Source organism: Musca autumnalis, unplaced genomic scaffold (assembly GCF_047663935.1).
Source record: "Musca autumnalis isolate F117 unplaced genomic scaffold, ASM4766393v1 scaffold_1, whole genome shotgun sequence".
Lineage (NCBI taxonomy): Eukaryota > Metazoa > Arthropoda > Insecta > Diptera > Muscidae > Musca > Musca autumnalis.
In genome coordinates this window covers 198,549,566-198,565,964 of record NW_027411644.1, presented here as the reverse complement: position 1 = coordinate 198,565,964, position 16,399 = coordinate 198,549,566, and the positions used below count along the sequence as shown (strand labels likewise).

Below are 16,399 nucleotides of genomic sequence, written 5' to 3'. Positions count from 1 at the left end.
CAATTAGTTATTACATTTCAATCAAACAATAAATTGCAAAAAACATTACAAAAAGCAAATTCGTATCAGCGGTTATAATTAATTGCATGATGATGATCCTGCGACACGCTATTACTTATTTCGAAATTTATTATTTTTTCTCAACTAATAATTATGCAATATGTTTATTAATAATAAATCGGAAATCCACGTTTCGGAATTTAATTACTGCGATGCGTTTCGTTTGTCGTTTCCTTTCCAATTGAATTCTGTTTGGGGAAAAACTGTGTCGTCGTTCGCCTTCAACATTCTGCCTTTTTTGTAAAGTTTTACTCCACAAGAAGTCTATTGTCTGATGATTGTTGTTGTGGTTGTTTATGAATTGTTTACAAAGGAAATTTATTCTTAATTTGTTGTTATTATTATCAAAATATGTTTGTTGTTGTAGTAAATGTTATATTGTTTTATCGATGGTACGCGACGACATGCATGATGTTTGTACTTTGTATCTGTCTGCCTACCTTTGTACCCTTTGAATTGTTGGTACAAGGAGCAAACATGCTAATATTTTGCCCTCCTTCCTCCCACTTGGTGGGATTTGCCACATATATACATCAACATAAATATATGTATGTATGGATGTTTTTGTAATATTTTTTGGAGGTAAAAGTGGAGAGTTAAAAACAAAATAACTTCTAAATGATAAATTGCCTTTATCTACAAAAGGAAAACAACGAACTACCAAATAAACCCATAAAAAGTTTCAAATAAACAAGAATTGAGCGAAATTGCAACTATTTCTTCATTTAGATATGACAACACAAGGATACATTTGTTGTAATTTTTTTGTTTTTGTATGGAGTGGAATGAATAAAAAGGTGATAGTACACCGAAAGAATTTTTAAACAACTAATCAATCTGAGAAGGGTATTGTATATATAGAAGGATATTGGTTACATGAAACGTAGTGGCGATGCATTTATAGACCATCTTTCACATGAAGGACTTATGGAAGCAGGTTTTAAAGTTGCTTAATGATAAAAATACACCCTTTATGGGATATATATTTTTCAGAGCATAAGCGGTTGTCTATAAGATCACTAAATTGATAAATTTATAAGAAACGATTTAAAAAGCATTAAGTTGGTGGTGAAGTGATGAAGTTTTTGTTAAACACGATGAACCTTAAATTCCAAATTAAGGCAAATTCAAACACATAATGAAGATAAAATATTCAAAATAACTGAAATCGGGTGGTACCGTTATATTGGGTCTATACCAAATCTCGGACATACGTCCATCATTTTTAGTAGAAAAGTTTTCTGGCCACTTAGAACCACAAATGCCATCTAATTCGGTATGAAAATGTAATTAAACAAGTAAAAAAGTGTCAGTCTTCTTTGCCGACAGAGATATACCCTCAGCCTGTGTATATTGTGCCACCGTGGTGCAATGGTATGCACGCCCGCCTTGCACGCAGAAGGTCGTGGGTTCGATTCCCCGGCCAGGCAACATCAAAAATTTCCAACGGTGGCAAAATACCCCTCAGTGATGTTGGCGACATTTCCTGAGTATTTCAGCCTTGAAAAACTTCTCCACAAGTGGTGTCTTAAGACACGCCGTTCGGACTCGGCGATAAACAGTAGGTCCCATATCATTGAGCTTAATATGAATCGGGGTGCACTCATTGATATGAGAGAAGTCTCCCTTGTCCCGTATGGGATGTTGTGGAACAATGTTTTTTTTTTGTTGTCTGTGTATATTGAAACAATTTTTGCCCAAAAAACGTATGTAATTAGAGGATTTTAAAAATGTTGGTCGTATGAAACAACAAAAATGTTGATTAGGATTAAAGCGAATGCAAGTTGCTTCAACAAAAATCATAGTGATTCGATAGCAGGTCTCTAAGTGAACTTATCCGAAATTTTGTTTGGGAGGTAATGGATGAAGTGCACAAATATAGTCCATATTTGGACCTGATTATATGTGGTAGATATATTAGGATGTGTAAAGTATGGACCAATTCGGCCACTCCCTTCAAAAGTTACCGTACGAACAATTTTTCCGAACATTTTTGAAATTTTGTGGGGGAGGTTCCTGAAGGAGTGGACCGATATGGCTTATCTTCGAACTTAAACTATGTTTGGACAAAATATTACTAACGCTAAATTTTGGACCGAATCGGCAGATCTGTTCTAGAGTTATCTTGCGCTTCAACCACCTCATACGGTGTCACAGGGGTTTTTTGCAACTTTCATGCTATTTTCTCAGGAAGTATGGACTTGCCGCTAATGAAACTTGTACCGTCGTATGGGGAGCAGTGAATAAAAGTTGCTAAAACAAAAATCAAAGCGATTGGAGAGATGACCCTAAACTGAACTTTTCCAAAATTTTGTGTGGGAGGTACCCGAAGGAGTGGGCCGATTGAGTCTATATTAAAACCTAATTTAAGTCTGGCACGCGTTTCACGATGGGCAAAGTATGCACCAAGTCGGTTGCTTCCTTCAAGAGTTATCGTGCTCACAAATTTTCCGAACATTTTCGAACTTTTGTGGGGGAGGTACCGGAAAGAGTGGACTGATATAGCCCATCTTCGAACTTAAACAAAGTTTGGGTAAAATATTACGAAAGCCAAAATTTGAACCGAATCGGTTTATCCGTTCGAGAGTTATCGTGCGCTCCAGCCAGCCAGACAGACAGACGGACGGACATTGCTCAATCGACTCCAAATTGTCTGAAACACATTTCGTCCAAACATACTTGGGGTCTAAAACCATTATTTCGATGAGGCACAATTTGCCCGTATGAAAGTGCATATACCCTCGTTAGCATAAATGCTGAGGGTATAAAAAAGCGTTAAGTTCGCTTCGGCCGAACTTTTTAATTAAATATTCTGAGTTTATATAAAATAATTAGTTTTCTTTGTGTTTATGCCGAAAATGTAGATAATAACTTCCAAGAATATATGGGGATTTCTGAGTGAAATCGGACACTTTTTCAAAAGAATATTTTTGATTTCCTTTACTTCTTGCTGTTGTGATGCTGCTGGTAAAATAACAAATGGGTGACATTGGTATAAAGGAAAAATTGTACTGACAATTTTTAAAACATTAAGACAAAATAGTAATTATTCAATTTTCACTACAAAATAGGACTTAAAAGTTTTGTGATTAATGACAGTTTAATTCAACAAAAAAAAATCAAGAAAATCGAAGACTGCAGTCATTGATGAAATTGATTTTAAATATAAAATGGCGAAAAAATTAAGCTAAGCCCACTGTGCAAAATTTTTTTCTATCTTGACCAATCTATCTATTTGACCAATATTAAAGAAGTTATGAGTAGTTCCTATATATAGTTTTTACAGAATTCGACTTTTTCAAGGCGCGATATATTTGGAACCTTTAGTCGAAAAAAATTGGAAATAAACTTAAATGTTTTGTTGATGAGCAGCATCACCACAGCAAAAAATAAAGAAAATCAAAAACTTCATTTTGAAAAAGTGTCCGATTTCACTCGGAAATCCCCATATATACTTTGTATATATACCTTCCATATTATGGTGGAGGGTGTAAAATCTTATGGACGGTGCTCGGGTACACCGGTCTGACTAGGCTCATGACAATGGTCTTGGAATGAAACCGGAGAAGACGGAATGGGCGCAAGCCACCAGTTTTGGATGGAGTTGCACTATAACGTTCTCTTGAAGCTAAAAACCTCGGTACAATCTTGGACCATCGCCTGACCTGGAATAGGAATATCGAGGAATGGATAAAGAAAGGTCTTTTTGAACTCCAACTACTCCATTGCCTTGAACTTAATACCGGATCTCTAACCTCAGAATATTCTGGTCCAGTTTCAAGCGACGAGGATAGCTTTTAAACTCAGGAACCTGGCGAATTTAACAGTTTGGGTATGTTAAGGTCTTAACCCACTTAGCGGCGAGAATTTTTTGCGAGAAAACTTAAAATTTGATATGAAAATTACATTCTAAGCATTTTTTAAAAAAATAACATTTTTCTCTAAAACTTATAGTTTTCCTGCAATCGGACCTTCTTTTAAAAGTGCCGAAAACTTTGAAGGGTAATATTGGTGTATTCTTACATGCCAATCCTTTGGTTTTTGATTGAGAAAATACTCTTACTACATTCCTAACAAATCCCCGACTTAAATTTTTATCGCATATTTAAATTTTTCCTCAAAAGTCGAAAATTGCAAAAAAGAATGATAGATAACAGACAATACTATAACAAAATGCAAAAAAGGCCACAGAAATTTGCGAAAATGTCCGAGTTTTACGTCAAACTTTGCAACAATTTTTGGTGGCGTTTAAACGGCCAGTGGCTTTATGTGGGTTAAAATTATTTTGTAGTCAACTTAAATCAAGCGAAGTAATTATTCCAAATGGGGGCATTGTAATTATTCCAAGTGGGAACATTTGGACTAAAGGTAACTTTCCTCTGGACGGTCTGGCGATATGCACTGACGGATCCAAGCTGGGGCCGGTGTCTATTGTAACGGTAACTCCACTAATCAAACACTCATATTGGCTTTACGATAGCTTCAGCGTCTTTTAAGAAGCGATTATTGCAATCAGGAAAGCATCCGATTTGGTTAGAGAAACATCCTCCACAAAAGTTGATCATTTTTCGCAGCAACCGATGTGGTCCAAACTTTGGATCTAGTAATATTTTGTAAAAAATTAGTTTTATTTTGAAAATGAGCCACATTGGTCTACTCCTTAGGATACCTCCCTAAATAAAGATCACAAAATTTGGAATAATTTTTGAAACAAGGGTTTTGGTTGTGTAGCCGGCATTCGACCTGTCCGTAGATGAAAGTTTAATTTGACAGAGGCTGAGGGTATATGATACTTTTTTACTTGTTGTAATGAATATTAATCATTTCAATTCGTTGTTGAAGGGGTTATTGTTCCATTTTTAGTAATGACGTAGTTTATATTTTTCAAATGTGATAGAATAAAACCCTCAAAAGTGTAAGCTACCAAAATATAGGGAAATTCAAAATAACACCTTTTGTTGGAAAACACTTATTCATAATTTTGTTAACTCACAGATGCACATATGCAGCGACAAACTTCGTGAGATCTAACTAGAGAGGCACACCGCAGATGGCGTATGTAACCTGGATGTAGGATATCCAAAGAAATCTCTCACTCGATATGTTGGGAATGAAGATCAGTTTAGAACTTATTACGGGCCACTGTATGGCTAGATCTCTAACATCAAGATGGAGTTACAGAAGAGAGATGGTTTAACCTGTTTAAAGTTGCCAAAAACCTATACTGGCTTGATAAAACACCTCTCTCTCTTTCTGTTTCAGTATAAATATCGAGCAACAGCACGGAAATATCCCGGAAATATCTTCGTTCTCACCTTCAAGTTCAACAACCAATAACCATGGAAGCTTCTCTTCAAAATCTTCAAATCCACCCAGGAAAAACACAATGGACCAAGGTCCCCACCACTGGATATTAGTTGGTTTCACACCCTTAAACCTAACATACAATAAATTGCAATGCGAGTATTTTAGTTAAGGAATTCATTTTTGGTATGTCAATAACTTTATTTTTATAGGCTCCAACATTGTATGGATGATATATAATGTTTGTTTTTCAGTTTGTAATATATCATGTGAGAACCAATAAAGTAAACACATATATCGTCTGCTCCGTCGGAAAAGGTCGTAAGTCCCTCTCAATAAATTTTTCAGGAGGAAGAAAAAACATTCCAGCGCTTTATACATTAAAGATTTTATTATGGTGGTAAAGGCAGTATTCTTCGCTTATTTATTTCGCTTCAATACCTGTACTTTGTTTGACAAAATTCCGTCGCGTTTGGGAGATAATTGGATGTCTTTGGACTTACGACCTTTTCCTTGTATAGTTTTGTATTTTTGTAGGGACTTACGACCTTTTTCTACAATTTACGGACGTTTTTAAAATAAAATATTTATACTTTACAAAACAATGTGGAAAGGTTTGTTTTGTCCAATATTCGTGTAACATCGCGAAGTATTCGTCGTAGACCCCCCTCCCCTTGCCATTTTTCATATCTTGACGAGATAAAGCGATCTGGCTATGTGTCCGTCCATCCATTAACAATTGTAATAAAACTCCAGACCTCAATTTTGGACCGATCATCACGAAATTTTGTGGAGAGGTCGGGTTCCGACCAGAAGTGACCCCATTAGATGTTGGTTTTGATCGAAAGGTGTGAAATGGACCAAACCCACAATTTTTACCTTACTTTGTAGCTGTCCTGTAGGTCGCAGTAATATTCCGATCAGAGCGAAATTTTAAGAACGATTTGAGTTTAAGACAGAGAATAAGCTTGCAATTTAACATGGTGATCAGATAATTATTAGCGGGTTTAATGTACCAAAACCTTTAGGTGAAATATAAATTAATAAAAATCAAATGTCGTTCGTTGGCAATGACATCAGTTTAGAACGGCTGGACCGATTTGGGTAATTATTTCTGTGAAATGTTCGTCATAACCCGACATAGGTTTTTCGTGTAAAGAAAATTTGACCACGCCCACTTATACTCCCACTGTTTTCAATTTTAATCTTTACTACAAAAACTTCTGAACCGATTTTCTTGAAATTGCCAGGATATGTATAGGGATGGCCTCCCGTAAAATAGGATGCTTATTTTATTGAATTCCAGAGGCGGCGGGGAACCTCCCCTATGCGATGTTTAAAAAAACGATATATTTTCAATGATTGCGGATGTATCGGTTTAAAATTTTACGAATAAATCTACAATCTAGGTACTTCTTTGGGGCCTAAAGAAATAACCACGCGTGCTTTTTTATATACATATGTTATATCTCAAATAGTACTGAACCGATTTCTCTCAGCTCAAGGTTTGCCGTTGTTATGTATACTTTATGCATTTTTTAAACGCTATATGTATAATCATGATTATGATTATATCGGTTTCAGCATACATTTTGGAAGCAATGATGACAAGATAATATCGTCAGTGAGCGAAAAAGTCCTCCAGGGAAGAGAAAGGTTGCAGACCAAATCTGTTGATAAATATAAAATTCTCCGAAGAATTGATGTACCAATTTTTGAATTGTCACGCACGAATTCCATAAAAAGTTTTCATCAAAACTCATTACGACGGGTCAGCAACACGGACCGGGATCTGTTAGTATTTAATATAAAACATGATTATTTAATTTATATATCTTTATTCCTTTAATGATAAAATTAACTAAGATATACGACAGAAAAAAACCAGTGATATTTTACAAATTTTTCTATATGTGAAGTATTTGAGCACATGCAGCATCCCAATCAGTATTCATGAAAAGACCAGAAGACAATCTTTAATAATCAGTTCGCTTATAGAATAAAATAGATTTCTAATGTAAAATTTCGTTGAAATATAGAAATTCTCACATTTTTGTTCAAAAGTTTGGTCCACTGGCTCCGCCAAATTTCATCCGATAATCATCCAAAGCTCTAGGCTAGTTCTTTGCATTGTACACAAACCGTGGATGCCGTCAAACATTATATCTGAACTACATTAGCTGTAGCATTCTTTTGAAGTATACATTTTCCTGTGGACTTACGACCTTTTCGTACTCAAATTTGTACGTTTTATGGACTTACGACCTTTTCCGACAAGGGCAAAACATATAGAAAAACGCGACATACTACCATTTTCTTTGTATCATACGACGTGTTTTGACTTGTACTATCATTCTGTAACAAAAACGCGATTTCCAAAAAAAGTGGACTTACGACATTTTCCGACGGAGCAGACGATATTCTTGATCAGGGTAAAATTCTATGTCAATCTAGCCATGTACCTCTGTTGTAATCACTCTAGCGTCGGCAATAATTGAGCTAGAACGCAATATTTTTGCACTCAGGCATAGACTGATAAATATACAGACGACGGATCACTCAATTTTTCCGCGGTCAAGTCACTCCACCCGAAAACTCAAAAAAGTTCGAAGACGATTTTTGGCGAAAATGGCAATATTTTCTTGGATATTTTTAACTGAGGATATTTCCCAGTTCCCATCAAAAACTATCCCCATGTAGCCTTTTGTCAGAACAAAATATTTGTTAAGTTGTATTTTTTTGGCATTTTATATTGTTCTTAGTTACCACACTCAATTCGAACATTCTCGGTGAGAGAGTTCCGACGTCTATGTCTTCATTAGTCTATGACTCAAGTGTATTTTTTCCATAGGCAGGTCAAGTTCGAATATTCTCTATATCGATGCACGTTTAAGTACAGCCTCTATATAATGGTATTTAAGGTTTTTTAGACGACTTTGGTTGCATTCTTTTGTCCGAACTAGCTGTAATTTGACACTTGAGGTTCCCAGTGGTCCCAAAACTTCTCCACCAACAATTTTCGACATAGGTCCATGGTCCATATGGTCAAAAAATGTAGTACATGGGGGGCTACATGTACTTCATTTTTTTGACCGAACTACCTGTACTTTGACATTTGAGGTTCCCATTGATCACAAAACCTCTTCAACAAAATTTTTCAACATATGGTCCCATAAAACGGTGCCATCGATTTTATTTTTTTGTTTGTATCTACATTTTCGGACAAGGTTGGATTTCTTTGGCATTTATCATTCCCAGTGGTTGAAAACTTCCCCATCAAAAATTATAGATACAGGCCCACATTGTTTTCGGGTTCCATGTAGGGATGACGAACCCCATGCTAACGCTTTTTTATTGTTTTTTTTTTTCAAAATAGTGTGGCAAAATACAATTCCACTTTTTCACATTATTTGCATGTCAAATATTTATTCCACTATTTAACATATTTGTTTGTTTGTATTTACTCAATATAAAACAACTAAAAACGAAAGTTGTCACTTTATTCCACGATATCCAGTTCGTACTTCTTGTCTGCACGTAGGAGTAGAAAAAAGTTTTCACAGTGTTTTTTTTTTTTTATAAAATTAACTTTTTTAAACAATAATACTTTTGCGATATAAGCAATTTTCCCTCAGAATGGATATCTGAACTCTTCTGTGGCTGTTTGTACTTTGAGAGGTGTTTAAAAACTTTATGTTTTCTTAGGCCACGGTTTGGGATGTTTATTTAAGCGTAACATGTAAAGACATTTTTATTGCATTTATCATCGATCATTTTTGTGGGGGCAAATACAAGGAAATAAACACACAGACGGAAGATAGATTAAATGCAATATGACTTATGTTACAAAGAGGAGGAGAATGTAATATGGTGTAGACAGATTTTGTGGAATTGTAAAAAAAAAACAAATGTGTTTTTCTATGTGAGAAGAAGAGTTGGAATTCGTAGAATAACGGGCCACTATTTCTTGATTTCAAGAATTTTAAATGTTAGAACATATTTCCAAGTTTTTGGGTCATAATCAAAATATCATTTGATACTTTTTTGTTGAAAACTAAACAAATCGATTAATTTTACTGCTTCGTAAAAATAAGATTTGTTGTTAATAAAACCCACCCTAATATACCTCCAAGTACTTATCAATGATCCGTAACCAATTAATTTCTAGTAACAATTTTTGTGGACGGTCAATTAAATTTGTCTGCCAGAAATTACCTTGCGTTGGCGACTTTTCTATATATTACTCACACACACACACACACTCAATTTTGGGAAATTCTCTAATTTTTTTCTTATTTTTTATTAGTGTTCTAATTGATTTAATATTAAGTACCATAACCATGTATAGCCATCTGTTTAGTGTTTTGAGAAAATCGTTTTTGATACGGTTGTCATAAAAGTTACTTTTATGATTAGCCAAAGAATTTGGCTAAATGATATCATCAGTGCACAGTGGCCAATTTTTCGAAAAACCTTGCCAAAAATAAAAAAAATAATTTTATACTAAGTAGTGTCTAATCTATACTTATAAAAGAGTTCAGTAATGATGACTCACTGACTCACTGATTCACTGACTCACTGATTCACTGACTCACTGACTGACTGATAATCAACGCCCAGACTAAACGGCTAAAGCTAGAATCTTGAAATTTTGGATGAGGGTCACTCTTGGTCCGAAGGTGTCAGATAAGGCTGGATTTTTGGAAATTCGAACTAGAACTGTACTAAAAGTACTAAAAGGTACTAAATATGGTACCCTTTGTATTAGGCAAACGCGAAGAGCTAGAATTTTGAAATTTGGAATGAGGTTCACTGATGGTGAGTTAGAAAGGTGTACCAAATGGTTTTTGGAAATTCGAACTATAAGTGTACGAAAAGTACTAAAAGTTACTAAATTTAGTACTATTTGGTATTACGTGAACGGATAGAGCTAAAATCTTGAAATTTGGAATGCAAATCAAGGTTAGAAAGATGAGTTGATACAAGGAGGTGGTTTTGAAAATGTGCACTCATGTGTACGAATAGTACTAAATGGTACTAAATTTGGTACAATTTGAATTAGGGCGAACCGATAAAGTTGGAATTCTGAAATTTGTGAATTACTATTACTGTTGGAGTGTAGGTTAGAGATATGGAGGTAGTTTTCGAAGTTCGTACATATGGGTACGAAAGGTACTAAATAGTACCAAATAAGGTGCAATTTGGATTTGGGGGAACGGATGGAGCTGGAATCCTGAAATTTAGAATTAGGATTACTGTCGGGGTGTAGGATAGAAGTATTTTGGAAATTCGTACTTTTGGGTACGAAAAGTACTAAATGGTACCAAATTTGGTACAATATGAATTTAAGTGATCGGATAGAGCTGGAATAGTGAAATTTGGAATTAAGATTACTATTGGAGTGTGGGATTGGGATACTTTTGGAAATTCGTACTTATGGCAACGAAAAATACTAAATGGTACCAAATTTTGTACAGTTTGGATTTGGGTGATCAGATACATTTGGAATCCTGAAATTCGAAAGTAAGATTACTTTTGGAGTGTTGGATAGAAGTAGGTTTGGAAATTCGGACCTATGGGAACAAAAAGTACTAACTGGTACTAAATTTGGTACAATTTGGAATACTGTGATCTGATGCAGCTGTAATTCTGAAATTTGGAATTAAGATTACTGTTCGCGTGTAGGATTGAGGTAGTTGTGGATATTGGTACTCTTGGGTACGAATAGCACTAAATAGTACCAAATTTGGTACAATTTGGATTTGGGTGAACGGATCTAGATGAAATTCCGAGATTTGGAATAAGGAGTACTATTGGAGTGTGGATAGATAAAGTTTTGGAAATTTTTTAGTTATGGGTAGGAAAAGTACTAATTAGTACTAAATTTGGTACAATTTAGATTTCAAGGATGGGATACATTTGGAATCGTGAAATTCGGAATTAAAATTGTTGTTGGAGTGTTGATAGAGGTAGGTTTGGAAATTCGTACTTTGGATACGAATAGTACTAAATGGTACCAAATTTGGATTTGAGTTATCGGATGTATCTGGAATTCTGAAATTCGGAATTAAGCTTATTGTTTGAACATAGCACTGAGGTAGTTTTGAAAATTTGTACTTATGTGTACGAAAAGTACTAAATGGTACCAAATCTGGTACAATTTGGATTTGGGTGAACGGTGAACTGGAATCCAGAGATTCGGAATAAGGATTACTGTTGGTGTGTAGGATTGATGAAGTTTTTGAAATTTTTAGTTTTATGGGTACGAAAAGTACTAAATGGTACCAAATTTTAATTTATGTGATTGGATACATTTGGAATCCTGAAATTCGGAATTACGATTACTGATGGAGTGTTGAAAGAGGAAGGTTTGGAAGTACTTACTTTGGATACGAAAAGTACTAAATGGTATCAAATTTGGTACAATTTGGATTACTGTGATCGGATGCAGCTGTAATCCTGAAATTTGGAATTAAGATTACTGTTGGCGTGTAGGATTGAGGTAGTTGTAGAAATTCGTACTCATGGGTACGAAAGTACTAAATGGTACCAAATTTCTTACAGTTTGCATTTGGGTGAACGGATATAGCTGGAAACCCGAGATTTGGAATAACGAGTACTGTTTGAGTGTAGGATTGATAAAGTTTTGGAAATTTGTAGTTATGGGTAGGAAAAGTACTAAATAGTACTAAATTTGGTACAATTTGGATTTCAGTGATAGAATACATTTGGAATCGTGAAATTCGGAATTAAAATTGATGTTGAAGTGTTGATAGAGGTAGGTTTAGAAATTCGTACTATGGATACGAATAGACCTAAATGGAACCAAATTTGGATTTGAGTTATCGTTTGAACATAGCACTGAGGTAGTTTTGAAAATTTGTACTTATGGGTACGAAAAGTACTAAATGATACTAAATTTGGTACAATTTGGATTTTGGTGATCTGATGTAGCTGCCATCCCCAATTTTGAATTTAAAATACCTGTTGAATTGTAGGATTGATAAAATTTTGGAAATTTTTAGTTATGGGTAGGAAAAGTACTAAATAGTACTAAATTTGGTACAATTTGGATTTGAGCGAACGGATAGAGTTGGAATAAAGAAATTTGGAATTAAGATTATTGTTGGAGTGTAGGATTGAGATATAGAAGTAGTTTTTGAAATTCGTACTTATGAGTGCGAAAAGTACTAAATTTGGTGCAATTTGGATTTGAGCAAACGGCTAGAGCTGTAATCTTGAAGTTTGGAATTAAGATTACTGTTGGGGTGTAGGATTGATGAAGTTTTGGAAATTCGTACTTATATGTACGAAAAGTACTAAACGGTACTAAATTTGGTACAACTTGGATTTGAGCGAACGGGTAGAGCTGGAATCAAGAAATTTGGAATTAATATTACTGTTGGAGTGTAGGATTGAGATATGCTACAACTTGGATTTGAGCGAACGGTTAGAGCTGGAATCTTGAATTTTGGAGTTAATATTATTGCTGGGGTTAGTTTTGGAAATGCGTACTTAGTTTTAGAAATGCGTACTTATGCTTACAAAAAGTACTACATTTTGTACAATTAGGATTTAGGTGAAATTATAGCGCTCGAATCCTAAAATGTGGAATTAGGTACACTTAGGGGTACGAAATGGTTCCATGTATGGTACAATTTTGTATTGGATGAACGGATAGATCTGGATTCGTGAGATTTGGAATTAAGATTATTGTTATCATTTCCTTATAACGTCCGATTTAAGACATATGTGCCATAAATATACGTAAAAAGTTGTAAATGGCACAGGATTTGGTACAATTTGTTATTGTGTAATGGGAATTTTGAAATAATAGGAGGAGGTTCGTATGTATATATTTACATGTAAAGTACTAAATAGTTCTATAATTGGGGGAACAGATAGAGCTAGAAATATGGATGGCGGCTGTTGGGTTAGGCCGTATTTGCGCTGAGAACCTCAATTAAAATATCTCAAAAAATGTGGATTGCTCTTGATGTGTAGGCGTGACAAAAATCGAACTAAAGTGGTACGTATTAGTACACAAAATGTTTCCACCATTCTATATTATATATTGTTCATTTGTTTTATATATTTAACGCATACGAAGTAGCGGGCACTTTGCTAGTATTGTATATAGGATCTCACTGCGAGTAGTTATGAAAAAAGTATATATTTAGTATGTGTGTGTAAAAGCAGGTCAAAGTGGCCCTATTTGGAAATTTACTCTCAACGTGTCGTGGTCTTAATATTTATGTTGTTTATAAAACTATTATAATATTCAAAATAAACAACGGGTTTTATTTTTTATAATTGTAAGGAAAGGTATGTGAAACGTATTTAATATGTTCAGTGTCGCAAATGAAGCGTGCTTTTTAATGGTTGATTTAAAGCATAACCCTACTTTTTTTAAGGTACATTTTCACAATAAATTATGAAAATAGTTATGAGTAAGATCGAGTAGGACTGTGAACCTTATCATTTAAAAAAAAAATCCTGCACGAATTTGCATGTTTTGTTTTTATGTGATATTTTGTCTGGCAGATATATACAGATTTTTTGATTCGTAATGTCAAAATATAGTATAGGGTCACTTCCCGGCGTTTAGTTTAACTTTAGAGTTTTGACGTATTCTAGGACGTATATCAAAATTATATAGCGAACAAATTTGTTAAACGTTTTGATTTGATACAATCAAATTTTGTAGGAGATTTTTAAAGATTTTTGAAAAAGGGACCACATTAACCCCAAAGACACCTTAAAAACTCTTTTAAGACCGCACCATGGTTCATTTAAAATTCCACTCGATCTAGTCAGTAAAGTTGCCAAAGACACTATATACCTAATGGGCAAGGATTCCAAAGAATCGTTAAACAAATATTTTCAAAAATGTACCCCCAATTTCGTTGTTTTTCGGCAAAATTGATATTTCCTTGGTAACTAATGGGGACTTACAGTAAAAGTGGTGACTTATAGTGTAGAACATTTTTGTCTCTGACATCATTCTCAAATTATGGTTTGTGGGAAAATGTTGCATGAACTCAGATGAAGTACGACTTTAATCCTAAAATGTGTTTTTGATTTTTACATATTCTGGAGTTAAAGAAGAGATAGATTTTTGGATTCATATGGCGAGCAAAGTCATTGAATACTAGCAGAGCCCGGTCCGAGTTTCTGACCTGTCGTAATGAGTTTAATGACAACTTTTTATGGACTTTATGCTTGACAATTCAAAAATAAGTATTTTCTAATTCACTTCTTCGGTCCATTGTCATACCGCTGAAAATTTACCGACAGATTTTGTCTGTAACCTTTTCTCTTACGGACTGTCAGACTTTTTCGCCCATTGATGCTGATAAGGATTTGTCATGTCCCCTGTCTTTATCCTAAAGCGATCTAATTATAAAAGTTAAACAAATAGTTAATTCGAACTCTCCTGCTTATTGAGAAATTTGTAATTTGTTAAGGAAATTTGTAAATATATTGTTATTCTTGATCTGGGGCGAAACCATCGCAATTTGCAAGCCAATGCACTCATAATTTTAGCGAATATAGCGATTATAAAACAATAGGCTCCCGAAATTCGTCTACAAATAAGTACAGTGCTGCTCAAAACATTTGCAACTCAGATGCCTATATCACATTGAGACTATTTTTAAGGACATTTTATGTTTTGAAATATGTTTATTTTTGCAATTTGATTCTTTATTGACCCTACTTTCAAGATTTTAAAATGATTATTCAGTTCTTAACACTTATGTTACAGAAATGTGTGAAATGTCGGAGGATCACGTGTTTTAGCCTGCTCAAAACATATGCAACTCCGTGGTTCGTATATTTATTACCTCATTTTTGTTGAGTTTTTTGTATTGATTGGCATAAGATAGTTTTTAGTCAGAAGAAGGGGGCAAAAAGCTTTAATGAGGAATACATTTTGTGCCGCCTATGTTTAATTTTGACAGACAAGTATGGCGAAAACAAGACATTTCTAATTTTTTAATAAAAACAAAAGTTATGGTCCGAAACTTGTATCAAAGATATGAAAAATATTTATTTGTGAAACTTGTGGATCCAACGCAGTCCAGAAATAAATATAAGAACATGACAATATTTAAAATTGAGCTGTATACCGCGTAAAAAGTACTAAAAGTGCGATAAGATGGGAAGGAGGTGAATGTACAACTAGATCTACTGCGGGGGATAATCAAATAATGATGCGAATTATTAATCAGACCCCTCAGAGGTCATCAACAGACGTTAAATAAAGGCTTTACATCGATAAATCTATACAAAACCCTCTGATACATACCATAGATACCGGTGAACCAATATGGGAAAATTTTTAGGAAAATAGTAATTTCCAGGAAAAGTTCAATTTTTCATATGAATTTTGCAAAAAAATGTTTGGAATTGATTTTGGAGTTATACAATCGAGTATTTTTCGTCGACTTAAATTAATATTTGAGTTATATGACTTGAAAAAATGTACTTGATCACCAAGTCGAATGATAATCGAATTTGTCCCCTTATACAAAAAAGTTGACCCAAAACGAATATGGTGTTTTATATTGACCTGGAGGTATTTTTATAGACAGAGATGGTACTAGAGGCATGAGGTTGAGATATTTATTGGATTTAAAAACTAACCAGACATATAATATGTGGAAATCACACCACGTACACACCACAGATGTCGTATAAGAGGGTTTTTTTGACATAATAACGCCACTAAACGTATGTATAGCCACGTAAAACTAGCAATTTTTGCAAATATTTTTTGGGTTCTTATCGGACCCGATCAGCTTAAGTGATCTGAGTTCATAAAATAGGTTCCGGTACCCTAAAATGGACTCTACACTATTAAATATCTAATAAAACTTTTGTATTTAATAATTATCCTTAGAGACAGGATTCAAAAGGATATATTAATTAATTTAGTTACCTGGATACCTTTATGATGTGTCCAGGTAATAAATAAAAGGTTAAGCTCACAATATATTATCAAAACACAAATCATATTTTCAGATTTTGAATC

General features: G+C 34.3%; 1 protein-coding gene across 44 annotated transcripts in view; it reads right to left on the bottom strand.

The window, feature by feature from the left end:
- tau (microtubule-associated protein tau) overlaps positions 1-16,399 on the bottom strand; it is a 260,510-nt gene that overhangs the window by 55,261 nt on the left and 188,850 nt on the right. For 2 of the 44 annotated variants that reach the window (XM_073959833.1, XM_073959834.1), the window contains exon 1: positions 50-291. The exons of 41 other annotated variants lie outside the window; for them this stretch is intronic. In XM_073959833.1, the coding sequence (XP_073815934.1) occupies positions 50-88 (39 nt within the window). In that variant the 5' untranslated portion in view covers positions 89-291. Of the gene's footprint in view, positions 1-49; positions 292-16,399 lie in introns of those variants that run through there. One more of the 44 variants, XM_073959835.1, reaches the window with a different exon arrangement.